Source organism: Pinus tabuliformis, chromosome 9 (assembly GCF_031772625.1).
Source record: "Pinus tabuliformis cultivar Carrire ecotype Pingquan chromosome 9, CPIR1, whole genome shotgun sequence".
Taxonomy (NCBI): domain Eukaryota; kingdom Viridiplantae; phylum Streptophyta; class Pinopsida; order Pinales; family Pinaceae; genus Pinus; species Pinus tabuliformis.
In genome coordinates, this window is record NC_142307.1 from 1767444413 (window position 1) to 1767470068 (window position 25656).

A 25656-nucleotide genomic window follows, 5' to 3' on the forward strand; every position below is an offset into this window, starting at 1 on the left:
AAATTTTTACAAATTTAACATACAGCCATATGGAGCTTTTTCTCTTGCACAATTTGATCTTTAAACACATTCATGATGTCTTTTAAACATAACCAGCAACCATTTCCAAGTTTGGAGAACCTACCTCAAGCAATTTGATGATTTGGAGGGTGCTTGAACGAATTTGCAATGAGTTTGGAAGGGAGGTCACTGACGGGTCGCGTGCCTCACCCAACGGGTTGCGCGCGCCTGACGGGTCGCGCCCGTTATGAAATTGCACTGCGGGTTGAGCTCTGACGGGTCGCGCGCACCTGACGGGTCGCGCGCCTGGCCTGACGGGTCGCGCGCCTGTCCTGCTCCCAATTTCGACCAGTTTCACTCAAAATCGCTTGGATGCTCGCCCAATCTCTCTTGCAAGTGTCTTGGATGCACAATGAGAGTAAAAGGAGGGAGATTGGGTCTTTATAAACTTTATTTGAATAAATTTCATGCTCAAACCCACTTTCTAATGTTTCTCTTTGACATTTTATAAAACTGACTTTTTGGTTTCCTTTGTCCTGAAATTGACTCATTTAGTGCTTTGGCTTGATTCTTTTTGCAGGGAGATCATCTGAGGGATCTTGGCAAGGGGACCAGGGTTACATGCTGTCCGCTGAAGTCTTTTGAAATTTCATCACTTTTTACAAAAATTTGAAAAATGACCTTGGCTTTAAAAACAGAGTTTTTAAATCCAAGGTGAAAATTAACTGTACAAGATAAAAATTTCGAAGAAACATCTTTACAATATTCCCTCTGGCTTGCTGAGCACTTATTGACCTTCCGAAACATGACCTTGTAAACATACTTGACCAAAACCCTAGACCTAGGAATTTGACCTCAAGACAAGACAAGACAAGCTTGAAAGAGTTTAATGACTGAAATGACCTGATCCAGCAATGCCAAGAGGGGTACAAATACACCAACTCCTCCATCAGGGTTATGGCATGCCTAATGGGATGCAAGAATTGACACTGATGAGACACCTACCTATGCAAATGCAAAGAGTTTTGATCGCTGATGGAGGGCTCAAGACCGACTCTAACACGTCAGAGATGCCATAGGCGCTGCCTCAGGAAGCCATATGAGTTGCCTCAGAAGATACAACATATTTTGCCTCAGACCTTACGAATATGCCTCAGATAGATGTGAGCTACTACTTGCCAAATGGAGGAACGAATTGGCACTTTAAATGGTTTTTCCTTAGGCTGAATGGACGTGTATTTTGGATGACGCTGACATGAACAATTAGAGGGCCGACTTGACTAGGAGGAGGTTGATGTGAAAATTCGCTTGAAATGCCACAACTAAAATTATTCCTCCTAACTGATTAACAATTTATTAATTTTTTTGATTAATACCAAATTAATCACATTGCAATTTCTTCACCAAATAACCTAATGTGGGAAAAACGGTGCAACAGTTGAGGGTTTTAATATTATGCAGTAGTGAAATTCTGAGTACAATAAATATGGATGCCCACGTGGCTATCCAATCTAAGAGAAATACTAGCAAAATCGATTGAGGGAATTTACCCTCCTTCACGAGCAATCTCAATTCATTCTAGCCACTTGAACTAGCTCTCTTACTACCTCTGCGCAACCCTGAAACTTGCTAGCTCAGGATAGACTCGAACCAACCACTGATTGACTGCTGCTGGTCTGGGGGCCTTTGACTTGGCCATCTAGAAGTATTCCCAACCACTAGCTCCTGAAACTGCCATTGCTCCAGCTAAATCGAATGCCCTCTTTGAGGCTCTACGCAGGCCCTGTGCAGCCTCTTATTGAAATAATGCGACCTTCTCTCTTTGCTTCTTCGGAACTGGAAAACATCCTCTGGATTATCGTCTCTACCCCTCTCTAGCTTTGCGCCCCCTCTTTGGCTCGAACTCTACAACTGGCTAGCTCGAACTGCCCAAGGAACTCATATTACTAGCTTTCTCTTGTGTCTGTCCATCTACCAATCGACCTCTTCTTATAATCTTTAGTTCGGACTCCAACAAAACTTAATTGATGGTTGACTTCATCCCTAAGTCGATCCATGTGAGTTTCTAGAGAATTCTCACCTTTTTCAATTAGTTACTATTAATTAACCAATTTTCCTAAGTTAGACTTAGGAAAAATTTAAATGATGGTCAATAAATTTAATTGAGCTATCTCTAAGTGGAATTTCCAGAAACAATTTATGGGTTTTGGAGAACTCATGTGTTCTAGCCTATTGAGACTAGAACACCATTCGATGCAACAAAAAGTAACACTCCCTTCCTCCCCATGCTATTGATGTCTGACAATTGTAGCCGCTTGTTACTGCCGACCAACCACTGCGCTAACTCTTATTCATCTGCCACTCACTGTAGTTGAACCATGTTGCATCTGTGCTACTGCTGACACTGCGTTGTACAACCTGTACTACTGCCAAATCTGCATCTGCATTGCAACCTAACTAACACTCACTCTCACTGTTGCTGTTGCTTCTGCAACTACTGCAACTGAGAAGCTTCCAAAATATTGAATCAATTGTGATCACGTGTTGAAACTGTCTCTTGAGTCTCTAACTGCTACTAGCCTCTTTTTGTCCACTGGGAAATCTACGTAGTTGTTGATATTGCACTGTGCCTCCTGCACTGCTATCAACACTGCCCTGCGCTACTCATCATCTGACTACAACTAGTCTGCAACTGTCCCTAAGGCTAGACCTCAACAAGATCAATTCAACTTTTTGAAGTAAACATTCTTGTTTGGTCCTTTCCCTTCACCTTGTCCAGGATAGGAACATCTTTAGTTGCTGCATTCCATCCTCGAGCCTAGGCTGGGTTCACTTGGCCTCGCATGGTCCCACTTCTCAATAAAGATTATTTGTCAAGGACCATTTGGGAATCCAAGTTTCTAAAGGATTATAGGGATTGATAACCTCGTCTATAAGCCTATTCCTTCTCCTTCAACCCTCCAATACTCACCCCTTACCCCTAGAGGACCAAGTCCCTTGCTTAAAGAGTAAGTAAGTTCCATTCTTCACTCAATCCTTGGGAAAGGGTTTCCAGGGTCACTTTCTACCTATCCATTGACATATACTTTACAAGTGATCCCTACACTACTAGGACTCCTCCCATCGGTGAATGTTCGTGAAGAGCAGGGAGACTTAGCTGTGGTGGCAGTGGGCTAAGCCTCCACCGTTGCCCTTAACCTAGCAGTTTCCCTCTTAGGAACCCCTTTTAGGTCCCTTGCTAGTTTGAGAGGTAACAGGAGTATATGGCTGTCTCAGGTGGCAGAGATAATGGCACATCGATCTATCTCCATCCTCGAGCCTAGGCTGGGTCCACTTGGCCTCGCGTGGTCCCACTTCTCAATAAAGATTATTTGTCAAGGACCATTTGGGAATCCAAGTTTCCAAAGGATTATATGGATTGATAACCTCGTCTATAAGCCTATTCCTTCTCCCTCAACCCTCCAATCCTCACCCCTTACCCCTAGAGGACCAAGTCCCTTGCTTAAAGAGTAAGTTCCATTCTGTTATATACCTAGGGGGGGATAATATGGGGTACCAAGGGAGGCCCTTGGTACCCAAGGTAATAATGTAATAATGGGATGGGCCATAGTAATAAATAAGGTGGTTAACCCATATCATGTAAGGGACCACATGTAGTTAGTAATAATGTAATGGGCCTATGGTATTAGTTGATGGTATGAGGGAACCATGGTAATAACCCATGGTATTGTATGTATGAGGCCTATATAGAGGCTAGAGACTCCACGTCAAGGAATATTGTCAAGGATTATTGTATGAACAGGCATATGGCTTGTGGAGTGTTCTCCTTCCTTAAGGAGTGAATGTATGGTGTTGCCCTACCTTAAGGGTTTGATATCAATAAAGAAGCATTCCTATCTATTTCTATCTTGTTATTCTTGGGTTTTTTCTATTATCATAATATCTTTGGGTTAGATTTATAACAAGTGGTATCAGAGCACTTTTTTGGGCAAAAGTGGAGAATTTTTATTTTTTATTTTTTGCAGGATTTCGGGGGCGGCGAGTTTGCAGATCAGATCTATATGTTTTGGTACAAGATCTGCAGAATCTAATTGCAGATCTGGATTATTTCTGAAAAGATAGCCGATTTCAAAAAAAAAATCGGTTGAATCGGAGTCCGGATGAAGGAGATATCGCTAATCTAAAAATCAGTGGGGTTGCAGACAATTTTTCAGGGTAGCGAGTTTGCGGCGCAGATCTGGACGTCCTGGTGCAAGATCTGCAAAATCTAATTGTAGATCTGGAATCTTTGTGAAAAAATAGCCAATTGAAAAAAAAAAAACCATGCGAATCAGAGTCTGGATGAGGGAGATATCGCTGATTTAAAATCAGCTCTTTTTTGCAGAAATTGTGGTGACGGCGGGAGAGTAGCAGCGCAGATCTGAAATTCCAGTGTCTGGATCAGGATTTCTATCACATGGGCAGATGCAGAATGGTTGTTCCATTTTCGAAAACAGGTCATAATACGAATTCTGAGCAATATCAACTAAACTGTGACAATTTCAAATTTTCGCCAAGTAAGTGAATTTTTTCCAAACCTTCATGGCTTCTAGCAATGAATTTTTTATAGGGAAAGATGATGGTCCTACTATTGAAGAATACATTAAAAAACAGAAATCATTAGGGAAAAACAATTGGAAATGGTGGGTAGTGGAGCTATTTAGAGAGGAGGCAGCCACATGGTGGGGATTACTTAACAAAACGAAGTGTTACAACCTGCTCGATGAAGAATTTGAAAAATTACTTTTAGACAGATGGTCTCATGCCAGAAAACAAGATAAGGAGAAACATGTGGGGCTATTTCATACTGGTATATCCTTATTGCAGGTTCATGGATTGATTCAGAAAGAGAAGATCATTGTTTCTATAAATCCTAGTTGCAAGCATAATTTCATCAATGTTAATTTGGCAAACAAATTGCAAGTTCCAGCAAAAGAAATTGAAAATACACAGGTTGATGATGAGGATGTTCAAATTTATAAGGATTTGAAGCTTTCTATGGATAAGTATGTGTTGCATGGTGATTTTTATACTTCAGAGATGGATAATATGGATGTTGTTTTGGGATATCCTTGGATGGAATCTGCGGGTACTATCAATATTAATGTGCAGAAGAAATTCCTGAAGCTCTGGTATAAAAAGAAGAAAATTACATTACAAGATATTTCCATCAATAAATAGGTAGAGTCCACGAATGTTGACACAGAAGATGTTCCAGGCACTGACATATCAGAGGATGAGCCTTTGATGATCGACAATCAAACACAAACAGAGGCTGAAGCAGACAAGGTTACAGGTACCTCAGATGAGGGCTCAGTGGTTGAAGTCATATTGGAAAAGAAGACACCACAACAGGCACCACAGCAGGGTGAATTAAAGAAAAAGACACCGTGGGTTAAAACTTCAACATATCATCACCCACATCACCCCGCAAGAAAACAACCAACAAGATGGCAACCAATTAGCCACAAGGACAACAACCCTCGTATGAAGGATAGCGAGGAGCGAAGATCCACCTACTACATATCAACACAGAAGAGCTGCCATGGTCAACTTCCATCTCAAGCGAGCGAGGCACCAGCAAGATCGAGGGTTCACCTTTCTCTTGGATGGCTAGATGCACGTGCATGGTACCAGTGGACTACTCTTTTGAGTAGATCTTATTATTTGTGTTCTTCCCATGTTTCGGGGACGAAACATGCTAAGGGGGGTGGAATGTTATATACCTAGGGGGGGATAATATGGGGTACCAAGGGAGGTACCCAAGGTAATAATGTAATAATGGGATGGGCCATAGTAATAAATAAGGTGGTTAACCCATATCATGTAAGGGACCACAAGTAGTTAGTAATAATGTAATGGACCCATGGTATTAGTTGATAGTATGAGAGAACCATGGTAATGACCCATGGTATTGTATGTATGAGGCTTATATAGAGGCTAGAGACTCCACGTCAAGGAATATTGTATGAACAGGCATATGGCTTGTGGAGTGTTTTCCTTCCTTAAGGGGTGAATGTATGGTGTTGCCCTACCTTAAGGGTTTGATATCAATAAAGAAGCATTCCTATCTATTTCTATCTTGTTATTCTTGGGTTATTTCTATTATCATAATATCTTTGGGTTAGATCTATAACACATTCTTCACTCCATCCTTGGGAAAGGGTTTCCAGGGTCACTTTCTACCTATCCATTGACATATACTTTACAAGTGATACCTATACTACTAGGACTCCTCCCATCGGTGAATGTTCGTGAAGAGCAGGGAGACTTAGCTGTGGTGGCAGTGGGCTAAGCCTCCACTGTTGCCCTTAACCTAGCAGTTTCCCTCTTACCCCTTTTAGGTCCCTTGCTAGTTTGAGGGGTAACAGGAGTATATGGCTGTCTCAGGTGGCAGAGATAATGGCACATCAAGCTATCTTGTGGCTGCAAGGTGTTGCTGGTTGTCGACTGAGGACTATGTAGGAGATTTGTTTTCCTATGGATACTACCCATGGGTGGTGGGTAACATCTAGCTCCAATTAGGACATGATCTCTCAGAAGAGTGCACGAACGTACTAGAATGGGGAGGTCATGAGAACACCAACAATCTCTTGGGACCATAGACCTGTTACTTGCACATATCAAGACTAAGCACACATGGTAACATGTTTTTGTGGTGTCTTATGATCACCCATGCTTAATATTAGGCCATAAAATCAACCAGAGATAAATTCCTACTTTAAATGCAATTTTAATCTAAATGCAGCTAATTTGTCATGATAATCTCATATGATGTTAGTTGTAATGAGAAAATCAACATGCAATGCATCCTACCCTAACATGCATATGATACAGTGTCAAGTGTCAAAAAAAGGGGTGATACGACTTAATTTGACCAGATGTGGCCAAAGTTCGTTGTTAAGATTGGCAATGTAATAACAATCCTCTCTGACATTTCCATGAATCTTGACAGGTATAGGTTTTTATCTACCAACACCACATCCCCAACCTTGTATTCCTTTCTGGGGTTCCATTTCTTGTTTTGCTTGTGATTAGGCCTTTTAAGGATACATACCTCTTAAGAAGGGAGAATAAGGGATGGTTTCTCGGTCTTGTGGATATTGTAATAAGGGATGGGCCCTAGTTTTACGATGTGAGTAGGGTACTCTATAGAGGGTAAAGCAAGTTCCACCAGATTGTAAAATGGTGACATAAGTCCATTTGGAGTTGACCACCCACAGTAGCACTCGATTTCCTAGACAATAGCATTCCCCAGACATTGGGAATATCTATGACTAAGACGTCCATGTGCAGTGATATATCAGGGTTAATATCTAAGGAAACCTTTAGATCCTTAATGAGGTCTTCTACTTCGATAGGTTGGGAGTTGAAACCTTTCACTGCCTTATACCTTAGGGTAATGCTAAGATTTAGTTGCTTCATGACCTTTAATGTCATGATATTTGCGGAAGCCCCTGAATCCATTATACAATTATGTAAGAGGAGGTCATTGATATCTAAGTTGAGCAAGAAGGGTTCATGTCCTGAGTTTGAATTGGAAAGGTGAATGTTTTGTAGTGTTATTGGTGTGTCCTTTTCTTCTTCAAACCCAAGGGATTTCTTAACCTGCCATTGTTGTCGTGGGAGCCTCACAATCTCCTTTAAGGGAACTTGCATAGTCATCTTTCCTACAACAGTACCTATATCAATATCAAGCTTGACCTCCTTACCCTTGGACTTGTTTTTGGGCTCTCCCTTTGGAGGATTCCTTTTAGGATTTTCTTTCTTAGGGGGATCTTTCCTAGGAGGTTCTTTAGGAAGGGGCTGCTTGGGAGGAGACTCTTTCTTGTTGGGCTCCTTTGAGATTGTGGAAGGGTCTTTATCGTTCTTTCTTGAATATTGAATCCCCTTAAATCTTCCACTATCATCAACATTAAGGATTGGCTCATCCTTCTCTTCTTTGATGGTTACTTCACTAATGGGAGGATGAGTGTATGTGCCACCTAACAAAATATTGAAGGCATGGGAATCCACCATATTAGCTTGCTCCTCACCCTCTTCATCTTCACTTTCATCTTCATCACTTTGCTCACTTTCAGAGGATGTCTCTTGCTCCGCAACATTAGTTGGGGCCAATGTTATAGGAACTTGAGACGAGCTTTGTTTGCCTTTGTCATTTGTCTTCTTAGGAAAATCATTGTGTTTAGGAAGGAAACTTGATTTTTGAGCCTTTTCTAGGGTGGTGAACTTATTCATGTAAAATCTATCCCTCGAGTTCATTTCCTCAGATAGCTTATCAACCTTCTTGAGGAGAACTAAAACAGTTTCCTCATTTTGGTCTTTGGATTTACACTTCTTAACCTGAACCTTAGCCTTATGATGTTCATCTATGTCCATTTTGGAAATTCTTAGGTTTTGTTCAACTTCCATAACTACTTCCTTAGCCTCAGACAGTCTCATGGGTTTCTTATCTCTTAGCGCATATGTCAGATGACCTCCCACAACCTTAATGAATTTATCAAGTATGTTAGCATCAGGGGGTTTCAAATGGTCAGGTATATCCCTAACTACCCTACAAGTTTTTGGATGAATTCTTTCGTGTCTTCCCTTCCCTTACTTATTTGGTAAATCTTTCAATGTTGAAAATCCCTTGGGCATAAAATGACCATCTTTTCATGAAAACATCGTCAAATTGGTCAGAGTTCTCTATGCATCCCAGAGGGAGACTAAGATACCGTTCCTTAGCTTGTCCTTCAAGAGACAAGGCAAATAACATCATGATCGTGTCTTCGTCGAACACTAATCTAGGAGAGATTTCCCAATAAAATTCTTCAACATGATGACGAGCACTTATGGTAGCATCACCCTTAATTTGGGTAACCAATTATTGTATTCTTCGAGTAAAAGTCAGGATTGTCACTCAAATTCAAAGGCCCAATGACACTAGCCAAATTCCTCCTACTTCGTGGGATCTTGGGTTGGTCTTGATTTTGGTTGGTGCTAGAATTTGTTGCCATCTTTGGGGGTGAGATCACCAACCTTTTCAAATTTAGGGAGTAGGCTAATTCTAACGGGTGGTGGAATTCGTTCTCCCCTCCTCGCAACAACCCTAGTCGAAGGAGGAATATTGTCGCCTTCAAGCAAACTGGGGTATTGGACAATGAATGGAGTCGCTAGAGGAATACTTGACATGTTGTTCATGAATCAATTCCTCAATGATTCACTAGGGAGGTAGACTTGCTTCTTCCCCGACAACGACACCAAAATGTTATTGCTCACACTAGCAGGGGCGCTAGGAGGGGTTCCTATAGTGCAACTACTAGGCCAAGTGGCAACAATGGAGCAATAGCCAACTATCACCTCAGCTAAAGCTCCCTTCTCTTTACAAACTTTCACCGATGGGAGGAGTCCTTGTATTAGGGAAATCACTAGAAGAAATGTGTGAATAGTGTAAGGGTAGTGATTTCCAAGGCTATTCAAAGGAGTCTCTAATGATAGGGATTGGTTGCTTTGGAAGCAAAATGGATGGCTCTCCAAGAAAGGCTTGAAGGAAACTTAGTCCTAGGTTTCAGGGGTATCTATCAATATGAAGTGCCCTAAGCCAAAGAATCCTAGAAGAATAGGGTTTCTAAGCAATCCTTGTGAAATTGGAGTGTCAAGGTTGCGGGACCACAAAGAAGCCCTAGTGGACCCAAACGAGGTCAAGGATGTGGGGTAAGACTTCAAATAGATGGACTTGACCAAGTGAGGGAGGAGAAAAGGATCAAAGAGGTAAGATTTGACTTGAAATCTGGATGCAATGATCCTTAATGAAACCACTAACCAAAGGAAACCTAGGGAAGAAATGGTCTTCGAGCTAGGGCTTGAGATAACTTGAAATTCCACCATTGGAATAGCTTCAAAATTGGAGGACCTCTCAAGGACACATCAACGTAGTTCTTGACCAAGTTTCATGAATTTTGGATGGCTACAATTAATTTTGTGCGATGCCCTAGGAGACCTACTAAGGTTAGGGTTTAGAAAAGGAGGAGAGGAGGTGAAAGAGATCTTCGTTTTGATGATCACCTATGACTAGACCAGTGCCTAGCCTATTGGGAGAATGGAGTCATGCAAACCAATGTTTAGAGATGTCTTATACCTAATTAAGGAGTCTCCTAACACCTTCACATGGCCCTAGAGGCATCAACTAGGTCACTAGGAAAGCTTATACTCCTTTGATGTTGCAATTGATGACTTTTCAAGGTAAAAATGAACAATCATATACCCCTAGGACATTTATTTACCATACTTTTTCATGAAACATATGAAAATCCCTCACAAAGACAAGTTCAACAAATTCATATTTCATTAAGGCAACTACACCAACTTTATGAGCAAAAATTCTTCATACATTGCACAAGTGAGAAGACATGAAAAATAAACCATGAAAATGACACTTACAAGTATAGAGAAAATCCTCCAATCATCAATAGAGAAGAAAATCAAAGCTCCAAGATAAACGATAAGCTCTTCCAAACATCGAAATGCATCAATAATTCAAATCGTCTATCAATAAGGCTAGTGAAATTCTCAAGAAGAGATACAAGTCCAAATCCAAGTGATGATCAAATGGAATGATCATCACATCAATATATATCCTCCCTAAGGGGTTTGATTTTCCTGATAATGCTTAATACCCCATTTAATAAAATAATGTGCCAAAATAACGTTCCGTGGTGACAAGCCCACCAAGATAGCTCCATAATACAAAAATAAACCTCCCAAGAGGGAAAAATAGTAGATACAATAGGTCGAAGGGCCATTGAGGAGGCCTAGTGGTGTCTAATGTGTGCCAAGATGAATAAATGAGGCTCCAAACATAGTGATAAAGGGGGCGGCCCCCTAATATCGAAGCAAACAACCTGTGGTGTCCCCAAGTGGGTATGGGGGCACAAAACATCCTCATGGGTCTCCAAATGGATCGAACAAGCCTGAATTCCATCTGTAAGGGTTGTAGGAGCGATGCAAGCCCTCCCATTGTTTCCCGCAGCGAGACACATCCTCATCTAGGCCCAACTACCAAGTGTGTGGTGGAATAGTGGAGTCGGCTTGGCAAGGTGGTCCTGATGCATCATCATTTTCCAATAGGTGGAACACGAGTAAGCCATGAGTGAAATTGAAGGATCCCATAATCCATGAGTGAAACTGAAGGATCCCATGGAGTGGCAATCTACTCTCTGTTATGGCGGAGACCCGTGGCTCTCAACGCTCATTCTACAAATGCCAATGTGACCCTCTAGAGGGCTTGGACCCCGTATAGGGAGACCAAACCCCAGATGAAGACCCACCTGCAATCCTGTATAAGATCGATGCGTCAGCTCACCTTCCAGTGCAACCAAACATTAGTGCAATTGAGTAAATGAGCTTACAAATCATGGAACCAAGTGGACACTTCATAGTGGCATGCCCTTCTATAATGGGCTTTAGAACGTACAAGTGTCTCCAAGTTCAAAAAGAAGGTTAATGAAGGACCCTGTTAGGTGGTTTCAACCTCTAAAGGGGTGACATGTCGATGGTACATCGATCAAACGATAGGTGGTATGTGAAATAATGATGGAAAGGAGAAGGGCATTAGGGGAAGGCTCCAGGCCACATGCCACAATACAAGGGTAGCTATAATAAGGGAAGGCCATACTTGGGTATATTAATGTAGGAGGGAGCAATCGTGGTACATGAGTTAACCCGACATTTGTTTTTCCACCCTTCTTCATATTGCCCTTTGTTGATTTTTCTCTTGTAACTACTTGGGGCTTCAGTGGATGAGAGCATGATATGTAAGATATAGCAGTGAATACCCGTTTAAAGTGGGGCTATTCAATGCCCACCAGGGGTTGGGACAATCATGGGTTCCCAAATGATGTAAGGGGCCAACATGAGGGGCCCTAGGAACCAGGGTGATGACCATGATGATAGGTGTAGAGTTCATGTTTGACTTTGCCCACGTGCTAAATTTGTATGTCCTGACGAAGGTTACTTGGGAGCGAGAGCAGGAGCGACATTTTCAGAAGCTCCCGGTTTGGGAGCGAATCCCGAAGCTTTTTATATATGTTTTATATTTTGATGCATATATGTCAACAAAAACATGTAGAATGATGAATTAGACATAAAAAACATATAAAACATAGGTTGAATCAGATAACAACAATCATTTAGAAGTTATAATCTTCATCAACCACGACCACAAGTTAGTAACATGCAAGATATTGAGTCTCATGAATTATGATTCATCAATCTTAAAGTTTCAAGCTTTCAAAATTCAATGTATAACATTTATCATCATTGATCATCAAAGTTGTACTTGTAAGCTAAGTGTAACCATTACAACAAAATATATAACATGAAATGAAATGTTATAAAATGAAATGAAATGAAAAAAATTTCAACTTTCACGAAGCATCATATTCATAATTCATTACCAATGAGTTATAATTGCCAACTTCAAACTTCAAACTTAATTTGTCATATATTGTTTACAAAAAATATCATAATAAATATGAAAGAGTCAACAGTTATAAAAACTACTAGAAACTAGAAAAGACAAGTAAATCGATCATCTACATCTTGCTCTTGCCACCACGAATAATGTCTAATTTCTGAGTAGGTCGTGGTGGTCTTCTAGGAGTCTCCTCCTACACAGTCCCATGACCAAAACCAGAAGGCGCACGCCCTCCACGCGAGGATGTACATGGAGGTGGTGACAACAAAGGAGCAAGACTTGGAACTCGAGTAGTGCTTCTGGATCGTGGGGGTGGCATGGTTGTTGCTTCATCTTCCTCTCTCATAAGTTCTGCTTCCAGTTCTTCAAGATGTATAGTGCCATCCTCCAAATTATCGTCCTCTGGGTGGTTGTCCCAAATTTTATATGTTGGATCCTCATAAGCCCGATCACAGTAATGACTCAACAACCTCAAGTTGTAGTGCACATAAACCAAGCTTTCTGCTCGGTTTTCATTGAGTCTGTTTCTTCTCACATTATGTATGAAGCTGTAGGTGCTCCAACACCTCTCTGTGGAAGAAGTATTTACAACCTGTGAGAGAACTTTTTTTGCCAATTTTGGAAAAAGTCCCATGCCGCCATATGCTTCCCACCATGTGAGAGCATCAATTCTGTCTCTATCTTACATTGCATGGAAAGAAATCAATTCTGTCTCTATCTTACATTGCATGCAAAGAACCAAGCAAGCCAGTGCAACTGAAGTATTTGCCTAATTCAAGACGCAGATTAGCACATTCCTCCCTGTTAGGTACCAACTTGTCTAATGCTTCCATATATCCTGCAGCTACCTCTAGATCCATATGGGGTTTGACCCTACCCCCACCCCCAAGTGTAGGTTGGCCCAACCAAGTTGGAGAGTAGTATTTTGGCGTAAGGATATACGCTAAGGCATGTAGTGGAACATTAAGTTTATTCCACCGTGTACACACACAATTGTGAATCAATGTATACAAGTTGGGATCATCTTTTTGAACAACATCTTTTATTTGCCCCAACATGGTATCCTTCTGCTCATACACCTTCCCAATCACTGGTTTATCTGTATTTGCAAAACGAATCATGTGATAAATGGGCTTGGTGAATTCCAACACTTGCCTCACAAGTGCCCAAAACTGACCACCAAGAGCCGTCTCCTCCACCCGTTCAAAACCTTGCCTATCAACTGCATTTTTAGCCCTTTCCTTTAATACCTGCCAGTGTGGACTTGATACCATGCTAGCCAATGACTCTCTTACCTTCAAAAGGCACCTGAAGGTGAGGTAATAGCTAGCAAATCTAGTCTTCGCAATATTCAACACCTCCAATCTTGAGTGGCTGCGGAAAGCCCATGGGTATTGCTATGATTTATAATAAATTTTATCAATTTTTTGCCTCTCTTATACAAATCACCAATCCATTTATATTGTTGGTTTTTGTTCTTAATAATATCATGCATCAAAAGGTTCATTGTGTGAACCAAATGCCCAAACCAAAATATGTTGGGATATTTATCCTCAATAATTGCTCCCGCTGCCTTACAATTAACAGCATTATCAGCGATGACTTGGATGACATTGTATGGCCCAATATATTCAATTGTTTCAAGTAATCATATGCTGAAAGAAAGATGGCACCACTAACAGACACATCAAGAACACTTATCAATGACTTGCCTTTTACATTTGTCCATCCATCAGATACAATGGACACCCCATGCTCAGTCCATGAATTTGTCATTCTACTCAAAAAATGTGATATTTTTGCTTTTCCATGATCAAGTCCAATGGTTCTAGCCTTGTCATACCTAGGGCTCTTGTATTCTTTAGGGGCATCATTTATGGCAGAAACCATTTCATGCCAATAAGGTGATCAAAGAACATTGAATGGTATCCCACATGCATAGAGAAACCGGTAAACTTTTGAATCCACATCATTCCTACACCCTTCATAAAGGAAATCTGATATGGTTCTATGCGTTAAACAGATGTTTGGTGACCCTATGCCTCCATAGCCACTGCCATAGGAGGATGTTGAAGGAGTTCTTTGTGCATGTGATTGTGAGCTTGGTTCAAAGAAACCCTTTGATTTTTTAGATTTGTATTGGGCTTCCTCCTCTTCCCTTATGTATTTGGTTCTCTCTGCTGCTGACACACTTGTACAAGTTTCGATTCCTATTTGTTTGTCTCCATCCCATGGACTTGTTCCCCAGAGGTGCTCTCTGGCACAGGTGTATGAACCTGTGTAATTATTGTTGCAATGGGGGCAGTGAAATTTAGTGGTTCCACCCCCTTTCCCTGCTTCAGGCCTAGTAACATATTTCCACAATGGGGTTAGGTCTTGTTTAGTTTTTTGAGCTGAATCATGTTCACTCTCCTCCAACTCCTCCTCACCAAGGTACTCCTCTCTGGGGTTTTCATCAAATCCACTATAACCCACTTCTTCATCCCTTTCTTCTTCATGTTCATCCCTCCTTTTTCTACTCCCCAGCACCATAATAACCAAGAAAGGAACCAAGAAGAAGAAAATGCCAAGAAATATAACCATGACGTTTGAAATTTGAAGTTTTGAATTTGCAAAAAAATGGAATGGGAATGGGAAATAGAGAATTTTATTTATTTATTTAACAATGAACAGAGAAAAAAAAATGCTAGATTAGAGTGTAGATCCTACCTCTTTGGCCTCCAATCTCCCGTTGCAAGCTCTTCAAACTCCTCCAAGCTCCTCTCCTTGCTCCAAATTCTCTCTTGCTCTCTCTCACTCTCTTGCTCTCTCTCACTCTCTCACACTTAGAAATGAAATGAATAATGAGAGGGACATGGTTTATTTATTCTCCCCCCTCCCCCCCCTCCTTTTTTCCCCTCACATCGTCACCTGTCCCTCACCGCGTGGGCGTCGCTCTCCGTCAGATGGGAGCGATTTTTCCAACTGGGGAGCGGTCGGGGGCAATCGCTCCCCGGTTGGAAAAATCGATCCCGGAGCGATGGGAGCGACGCTCCCTAAGTTGAATTGAAAAAAAAAACAGGGAGCGATTTTTTTTTTGCTAGGGAGCGTGCTCCCGACCCGCTCCTGAGTCGTTCTCGACTAGAGTGTGGATTGGGAGCTGGATCGGGGGGGGGGGGGGGGGGGGGCTCTCCCGCAACCTTGGTCCCAACCATCTTTTACATTTTATGATACATTTCCTATTGAGAGTGGCCAAACTATGCTTCTTCTTTTCGTTTAGTTGCATCAGTCTCCAGAGCATTGTTCCAAGCCCGACCCAAGGTGTGGACAAGGGGAGGGGGAGGCTAACTCCTTGTGGACCTAGTGGACAAATGTGGACCCGGATGGGAAATATGGTGAATGGGGTTATAATGAGCAGAGGGGAGTAAGGTATTGGCATCAGGAAGCGGGACCACACAACGAAAATCAGGGTTTCCCTTGTATTGCCATCCCTAAAGCTATTAGCTAATAAAGGAGATTCCAGGGGACTAAGATACAAGCTTAACCATCAAATTGGACAGAGGGGACAAGAGTTCAAACTAAGTGCACTCTTTCCTCCGAATCCCCCCACTAATCCATGCCCTGAAGTGTCTACGATAAGTAAACAAAAATACCCACCTATACAATGAAAAACCATACCTTCGGGGTTGGAAGGCCCACCTTCAAACATACAATCATGACAGATGGGCGAGGGAGCATATGGCTGGCTCAGGTGGTGGAGATAATGGCACATCGAGCTATCTAGGGGCTGCAAGGGGCTGCCGGCTGAGGATCATCTAGGAGATTTTTTTTTCCTATGGATACTACCCACATGTGGTGGTTAACAGGGTCCTTGCTGATTTATTCCTGAGTCTGACCTTTGCAACATTGAGTTTAACTATCATTATCACAACTCTTATTTTTTTCAAGTTAGGAGCATATTGGTACCGGTAAAGGAAGCACACTCAAGAATCCATGCCTCAGGACGAGGAGGAAAAATTGGTGCAGTCAAATATGCATCAAAGTGCACCACAAAATATATGAGAATATTCTTGGATTGTGTTGTGCACAGTATTTGCACTGTAAGGTATCCTTGTTATTAGTGATATTATAGTTATTGATTTTCTTTCTTTCAATTTTTATTATAATATAAAAAACATTAATATGTGATATGGTAAGATAGGTAGGCAAACAAATATTCTATAACTTGCATAGGGTATGTTTATTGTCCACGGTCACCTTGAGTAAATATTCAGTGTTAATAGATTGCATATTATGCAGAAGTGAACTAAGTTTTTATTTTATTGTAAATTTCCAAATTTTTGTCTGTGATGATATTTATTCATTATTCTGCAGGTTTATGAGCGTTTTGATTGCAGATCTGCATTAGATGTCGATGATGAGCGATTCAACTTTTTTGTTAAGAAGGTTAGTACAAGCACTGGAAAAGATGTTACTGTGGTTGCAGCATTATATGGAAAGTCAACTGAACTGCAGTCAATTTTTCATACAGAATTAAAGTTTCAGATATATGTAGTGAAGTTCTTGATAGAAAAGAAAGTCAATGTCATCTTTGATCTCACAGTGTAATGCTTCTGCAACTTTTCAAAGAATCTTACTGATTGACTTCTATATTCACATTCTGATTCTTGACTTTGCAGCTATGACATACCCTTAAACTTCTTCAACATCCATACTGGTTGACTTCTATGTTAGTATATTCACATTGTGATGCTTGACTTTGGAACTATGATTTACCCGTAAATCACTGCAACAGCTATTAGCTGTCTATAATTGCACTAGTATCCATCTAAGAATCTCTACTGGATTAATGTACAGCATAACTAATTATACAGACTCGTTATGCCCAACTAAACTAGTTGTTAGACTTATTCCCTTCTATTGATCTATGTAAGCACAAGTAGTACACCTACAGTTTTTTAGGTCTAAATTTTGGCACCATTTGTATCATAAAGAGATGATAATTTTATTATTCTCCAACAAATGACCACAAAAGTAGGTCGATGAGACTAGAAGGTAACATCTGTTGTGATTATAATGTGGGAGTGCAAAAATAATTCCCAGGTAATGCTGAAAGCAATTTAAACTAAGCTAAAGAAAAAGTGCAAACAAATAAGTATCTGGCTAAGCTAATCATTAGGCCATCAAGACCAAAACTAAAAGATATATAATAGTATTGTAGGTTTCGTGATACAAATTGAGAGTTTGAGACTAGAAATTTGGGCATCTCGATGCTGATCAGTCGAGAGAGTGAGCTGAGGATGATGCCATTAATGTCAAGATCTCTTGACCTTGATGATTGAGGGTAAGGGTGATGACTGAGCCTTGAGGCATTGGCTTGTTGTTAGAGTCCTTGGGTACCATTGTGGGATCCGATTGTACAATCTTTTGGGGGCGGGTACGGAAGCGAGGGTAAGGGTGATGACTGAGCCTTGAGGCGCTGGCTTGTTGTTAGAGTCCTTGGGTACCATTGTGGGATCTGATTGTACAATCTTTGGGGGTGGGTAGGGAAGCGAGGGGGCCATGCTCTACTACCATCCAAGGCCAAAGGAAGGAAGCCTTGTATAGATCACTAGCTTGTTAGCTAAAACAGGGAGGTAAACTCTGATTGGCAGGAAGCGCCGTGCTCTAGATCTGTTTGAAGTTGTTCCATTTATCAATATGAGGATTCTGTGATTTGATGCCTAGTTTGGCATATCTGAACTGGTCTTGAGGATATTGGTTGATCTCTCAAGGAGAGAGATGTTAAGTGGAATTTTGAGGTCGCACCACTCTATGGTCTGAAGTACTTCGAGGCTTTGCCTACCTCTTGTTACCCCACTCGTAGAGAGCAACGTGAAAGTATGAGGTAATACTCTTGGTTTCCATGGTGGGGTAGGGTGTGCAAGAATTGAGATCTGTGACTGAAAATCTGCCCGATGAAGAGGGCTAGGCATATTTGATTACAATATCAAAAGGAAATGGAGAGGGAGCCCTAGAGTCCCTATCGAGGTAGTGGTAGTGTCCTCTGATCTTGTAGTAGAAGGAGCACTTGATGATGAGGTGCAATTTTTCTCAATTCTTGTGGGTTGGCACATTTGGTAGATTCTGTTTGGTTAGGGAATATGGTGATCAACCTCCACTTGAATCCATGAGAGCCAACTTAGAGCTAGCCCAAAGGGATCTTGAGTAAATGCATCCAATGTCTACGAGTGTATGGGGAATATACAATGATTCCATCTTGGATTTCCAAGAAGTGCTCTAGGTAGAAAGACATCTTTGGGCATAGTCTCTTATTAGGTGCGGTCCAAGTATCTTGGATGTACAATCTGTCGATGCCCTCTCAAATGACTTGATTTAGATCATGTTTGGTTGGCAAGAGATGACCTTACACTTCTAGAGATTACGTAAAGTGGTGAAGGTGCTTTGGGTAGATGGTCATTGACTAGAGAAGTTGAGAGGCCCTTGAAAACCAACCTCGTGCATGACTAGTGTGGGAATATGAGGCAAGGACCTTTGAGGAGTAGAGTGCAAGGTAGAGGTGTCTCTCTTCCTTAAAGGTAGAGTCCTCAAAGGTCTTGGGCTTATGTAGGAAAGGGACTAGATGAAAGATAGCCTTGAGGATAAGGGTTGGAGTCCAAATTTCACCTAAATAATGGACTAGGGAATTGTATGTTTTCACTGGATGAACTCTTTTCGTTTGCACCGACTTTGTATATAGCAAGCTCGGTCACCAACTCTCTAAACCATAGAGGACTATGGATTTAATAATGACCTCCATGAGGTAAAGTTTGGATATGATATCCTAAAACTAAGCTCAGATACATTGTCTCTTGATGATGGCTAGGGAGTCAACCTTTGCTAACCTGAGTTTGGAGGGCTTGATGCATGCTGAAATGAGGCCCTGTGAACTAGACCCCCAGGTATGTGTAAGCTATTGTGATCTCGATCTCTTCCCTCCCAAAAGCGGAATTGTAAGTCATAAAGAAATATGAAAGAAATATCTTCGATGCTTTGAAGATCATAACATTGGTTTTACCAAGGTTGATCATCAATTTTTGAAGATAATAAAAGCTTGATAGAACATTAATTTGCATTTGTAGGCTTTGTTTCCCATCCATGTACATTGGTAATACTAGGAGAAACCTTTTCTACTAATATGCAGATTTCTAGCTAGCGCCCTCATATGATCCTCAGATAGCAACTCCTCAAATTCCTCTCACCCACACATTGGTTAGGTCATCCACTTAATCAAATTGCTTGCTAGATGATAGTAGGTAAATGACCATGAGGTTCACTAGTCATTGTCTCATGCAAAGTGCCTACATTTAATGTTTTAGGGCATCTAAGTAAGGATCATTTGTTGAAATCAGATAATGGATCATGACGCTTGGATGTTGTAGTTGTTGCCTAATTTCACCTTGGTGGTCATCCTTTCTTCCTAGTCAAGTGTATCGCTTGGGTTTTTCTTTCATTGTCTAGGAGTGACACAAATAGGAGGCCTTGATTGGTGTTGTTTGTCCATATCCTTTCATGACCCTTACGATTTCTTATTAATCTATTATCTGCCTAAAAGGTTTTATGCCATCCTTTAGGGGAATCTTATGCTGGATTATATTGAAAGTTTTCAAATCATCGTAACTCCATGAAAAAATATCAGTATACTCTTTCAATCGTTTAGTGTAATTTTGGTTATCATAATCAAGTAAGGATTTTGATAATGTACTTAACATGGGGTTTTCTTGAGTGCCCAAATTGATTTGTGTTGAAAAAATACGGAGGGTACCAACGAAGTGTTTCCTATGGTCTTTGGTCTCTAGGCCTAGGAAGACACTTTAATAACTTTTGTGGTGGACCTGAGGTGTTATAATTAAGTGATGAGGGAAAATGTACTTTTAATGTATTATGTTCCTTGTACTTTATTATTAAAATTATTTGTGTTATAAAATCACTTTATGAGGAAAATGTACATGTGACACTTTTTAAAATTATAGTGGCTTTATGTTTTAAAGTTCACTTTTATGAGAGAAAAAGTGACAAAAGAGAAAAGACATTATAAAGTACTAGGAATTCACTTAAAGATGGGGCCTGTTGACCACTGGAGTGGCACCTAATGATTATATGAAGACTCCATGCCCAAGGATGATCCGGAGGACACTTGTACCATCAGATATCATTATTCAACAAAGTTTTTTTTAACTCTTTTTCTGTCTTCTCATCATCTTTCTTGTACCCAGATTTGACACTCTGCGGGGAATTGTAATAAGTGATACTAGTAATGATGAGTTTTTGAGTCTGTAATAGGCCTAGGATGTTGGGACTCGATAAGCAAACGAGTACACCTTAGAGTGTTTTTTTATCTCTTTAATTATCCCTTCTTTTTTAGAGGCGGATAATTTTTGGGTTTTTTCACTCACGTTTTACCCCAAAGCCGAGGTGACGGTTTGAAGTTTGAGCTCCTAACACATCTTAGTGTCTAGAGTCGATTTATATTACCATTCTAGATCACACAAAAAATTTCGTGGAATTTGGTTAGGTCTAGGTAGTTATTTTTTAATTTTTTAGATTTTCCGCACCGCGGAAATTGCTAATAAAATTATATTTATAATGTAACAAGTGATGTCTATAGAAGTTGTATGGGGTATGAGTAATGAAATTTGCACCTCTCACCCTCAACATTCTACTATGACACACTTTGAAGGGTTAAAAATGTGTTTTGAACCCTCAAAACCCACTTTTCCCAAGTTTAGTGGGAAATTTGGCAATTAATTAAACCAAAAATTAAATAAATTGAGAAAAATAAATGTCCACACATGCTAAATGTTGTGGAAATGAGGTGGAAAATTATGGGGGAGTTAAAGTGAAGTCCCAAGGTGATGTGGGCTCCTAAAATCAAGGAAATGACGTGTGCTCAAATAAAATTGGAATTTTTGGCATTAAAGGAGAAAGCTGCTTACTTGGAAATTCGAATTTGTGAAGTTAATGCACAATTGGGAGGATCTGGGAGAATATTTGGTGGAGATTTTTGTGGGAAATTGTCCCCATATGGATTACCACCCATATACACTTGTAATTCTATCATAAAATTCGAATTTAGCACATAAGGGAAGAAAAAGATGATGTCCACTTGCTAGAATTCGATTTTTACACTTGGCATTGGAGCTCCATTCAACAAATTCGAATTTCTCTTTGGAATTGTCACCTCATGCCACTTGTTTAATCACTTTTACATTGAGATTGGCTCCAATGCCATTTGTCATTGTCATTCTTCATTGGGATTTGCTCCCAACTCTCTATATAATAGAGCCATGGCTCTCATATTGTATCAATACGAGCTATTGTGCTTGAGGAGACTCTGCGGGATTGTATTCACTACTTGCAATATAATACAACAATCTTTGGGGTAAAGCATGATGGTGTTCTTCTCCTTGCATGTGTGGTAAATTCTTGACTTGTTGTTATGCTTCTATTTATTTCCTCATGTCATTATTTCTTTCATGCTTGTTTCAAGTTATGTTAGTATGCAGCGATCTCATATTAGCATAAGAATTAATTATTTGTTTTAGGAAAAGAAATCTTCTAGTGGATAATAAATGTATCTCTAGGAATTCTTTTCACTGCACTTATTTAATTTCATGTCGATTTAATGATTTGTGGTGAAGTTTTGTAAATGAATCATTATTTGGTGAAACTTTTCAAGCATGAGGGGAATTTTTTGGAGAAATCAACCCATTTTTGAAAAATATTCAAGGAGAACCTGCATGTTTTGAATTCCAAAGTCTCATCTATATCTTATTTGTGTCTTGCAGAGATTCTTTCAAGTTTCTTAAAGCTTTTATTTCTTGCATCAAAATATCAAACTTGGAAAAAATATTTTTTACGTATTGTACTTCATTTATTAATATCTAGCTATTTCAAAGAGCTAAGTCATGACTAGTCAAAGAGGAGAACTTGCTCACACTCTTTGGCCTAGCCTCTTCTAGATTATTTTTGTATCTTTTTGAGCAAGATAGTTTCCATGCTTTGATTTGTAGACTTATTCATCTTGAAAACATTTATAATATCTTGTGTTAACAATTTAGAGTTTCCCTTTTCAGGGTTATTTTGACTTTCCATTTGAAATCATTTCATTTCATTTGAAGCAAAATACAATTTCATTTCTTAAAGAGCAAATATTTTGAAGGCACTGGTTGTTTATGTATTTCATGCTTATCTTATGATGGTTATTGCTCATATCAATTTTTCTCTTATTAATCTTAAAGAGATAATCTATTTAACTATAACAATTCTCCTAGAAACTCACATCCTTTTTAAATTAACTTTTCATTAGGGACCACCCACCTTAGCTAGCCTAGGAGATAGCTCAAATGGAGAGAGTCGAGATTAGTGTGACAACCCCTTCTTTGAGTTCCCTGCCACCAACCACACCTTGTGAGGTTGAATACTTTTCTCACTGACTTGTAGGTAGGTGTAGATGGTAGGGTCAGTAGGGCCAATGTATGAAGCATTCAAATCTTGGGAATTAATCTTAGCCCTCCAAGGAAACGTGGCCAGTATGGCCGGAAACACGTTTCCAGGCCATACAACGGAGCTTCCTCTACTAACTTGACTTTTTCTTGTATTTTTTTTTAAATTTTTTTCACTTCTAATTTTTTATTGGGAAACTAAAATATCTTCTAGATTCCTCTCAAGTTATAAAAAAGAGGGTTTTTTGAGTGGGGCAGTCTAATGTTCAAGCCTATGGCCCTAGTGTTGATATGCAGTTCATGGTAATGTTAAATTCTTAAAGTAAAAGTGACATACTTTTACTTAAATTTTCAACATTACCATGAAATGACTCAGGATGTTTGAGAGTGGTTTCACCCTCATTGGAATTCATATGAAAAAAGTAGAATTTTAGATCTCACTCAAAATCCAGCAGACTTATCTTTTTTTCAGGATTTGAGGATTGGGGGAATTGCAATGTTTCCATTGGATTTTGTCATGTACTAAGGTATGGAACTTGTATTTAATCAAGAAAACCAAGCCCTCTATGCAGGGGAGACTCCCAATAATCAAGAGCACGTAGGATACTAGGGTATGGAACTTGTATTTAATCAGGAGCACTAAGTTCGTTCGACTATGTAGGAGGAGACTCCTAATCAAGCACGAGACAAGAAATTAGAAATTTCTCGTGGCTGATTTTGGATATTGCTATTGTCATTATGTGATCATTCATAGTTAAATGTGATGTAAATTTAGAGACTTATATTTTATGCATTGAAAATTGACAATTTAATCATAATGTAATAAATTAGAATGTATCATATATGCTTTATGATTGCACATATTTCTTAAATGTCCTAATATATATGTAAATATTGCGTTTCCCCGTTTCCAAAATTTGGGGGGTGGGGTCACATTTTGTACCTGTCCCTGTTTCGGAAACTTGTACCTGTTTCCCCGTTTCGTGCAACTTAGACCTAAGACAATTAATCATTGGCTATACTCGCCACCATCAATGCGCTTTGAGGGCAGAATATACAACATAATCCCTGTTAGAAATCTGTTTAGTATTGCTATGGTATCTTGAACTAGCACCTTCTTCTATAGTCACTGTATTCACTCATTTCACTGAGTTATAATCTCAGAGGTAGCCATCTCTATCTGTAAGGGAAAAAAAGGACCGTATCATTGAAGTATCTAGCAATTTTCTTGGGAGAAACCAAGTAGCATTTGCCTGAGGATATTGGCGTCAGAAGAGTTCAAACTACAGTGACAAGTGGTTTGTGTTCCAAATCTGAAACTTCATTTCATATCCCTGTAGGAGCTGGCTTGGGGCTTACCCCAGTGGATTAAAGGAGCATATCAGCTAAAGAAATTCCAGAGTGCTGGAATATCACCTCAAGTGGACTGTGTATTATATTCTTGTGGCAGCAATTTAATACCAGGTTCAATCATTCTTCTTTGCTCACTGTGTATTCATTTTCAAATGAGGAAAAACTGTTCTGGGGTGTTATTGTCATATCACAGCAATATGTTAAATTTTGGGTTTGATACAAGCAATATAAATTTGTTTTGAAGTTTGTTGAATTATTGCATGCACTCTCCTCCTCAATCATTAAATTTGCAAGTAGGGTCTTGTAACATTAGCCATGAGTTGTTATGCTGTTGTAAGCAAAGTCAAAATATTGTCATAGTCATGAAGGTTGTCTTAAGCTATATGACTGAGAAAATGGTCATAGTGCCATCTATGGAGTCAAATTAATGGCTGAGTTGAGTATAAGACAGCCTTCCATTCTTCCATGTGTTTGTCAATACTAGTTGTTAGCTGTCATGACTAGCATTGCTAAGTGTTGAATTCTGTTGGAAAGTCTGTCAGTCAAAGTCATGCATAAGATAGCTTGAGGTGGTTGCCATCATTGAACTAAAACATGGATGAAACTTTCCTAAATTCCCTTAATAAACTAGCAGCAACTATCAACAAAACATTTTCTAGAGAGATACTTTGTATGCTACAACAAGAGCAGCCACAAGAAGAACATGAATTGGGGCCCAAAATTTATGAACTTATAACGGATTTGAGATGCATGGGGGTTACAACAAAAGCACTTCTCAAACTAGAAGAACTCGCTTTACTCCTCTCCAAGGTGCATTGGTCAGATGGAAGAGCTTGATTTGGGCTCTAAAACTAGCCATGCTTGCTCTCATACAACACAAATTTTTGGAGCATCCTTGTGTAGGGGTCAAACTTCCAGTTGCCTCTTGTCTCAGTAGTATCATGATGTTGACCGCACCTATACCTCCTTATAGTGATGACATTATGAGGAGAGTCTTCAGACTGATACTGGAGACCTTTCAGGATTTGGATAATAGTGAGAGCCTTACCTTTGGGAAGAGGTTACAGATTCTAGAAGTCATGGCCTTGGTTAGATCTTATGACCTCATTTTTGAGTTGGAGTGTGATGACTTGATCCTGCAGATGTTCTTGCTTCTTCAACGTTAGGAGACATCATCCCGACAAAGTCATAATGCACATGTAGTCCATTTTGTCCTCATGTATGGAAGGCTATGCAACATGCTTTCATTTGCAGGAGGTTGCAGTCTAGGTTGTTGGCCATTTGGAGGAGAGAACAATTGGTCTCACCTGCTGCGTATGAACTAGCCAGAAGGTTGGTTAAGCA

At 40.0% G+C, this 25656-nt stretch overlaps 1 protein-coding gene across 5 annotated transcripts in view; it reads left to right on the plus strand.

The window, feature by feature from the left end:
* The window catches only part of LOC149155853 (protein NUCLEOLAR FACTOR 1-like), a 252395-nt gene that overhangs the window by 165117 nt on the left and 61622 nt on the right, over positions 1–25656 (plus strand). For all 5 annotated transcript variants that reach the window (XM_089446073.1, XM_089446075.1, XM_089446076.1 and 2 more), the window contains one exon: positions 16850–16921. In XM_089446073.1, the coding sequence (XP_089302199.1) occupies positions 16850–16921 (72 nt within the window). The remainder of the gene's footprint in view (positions 1–16849; positions 16922–25656) is intronic.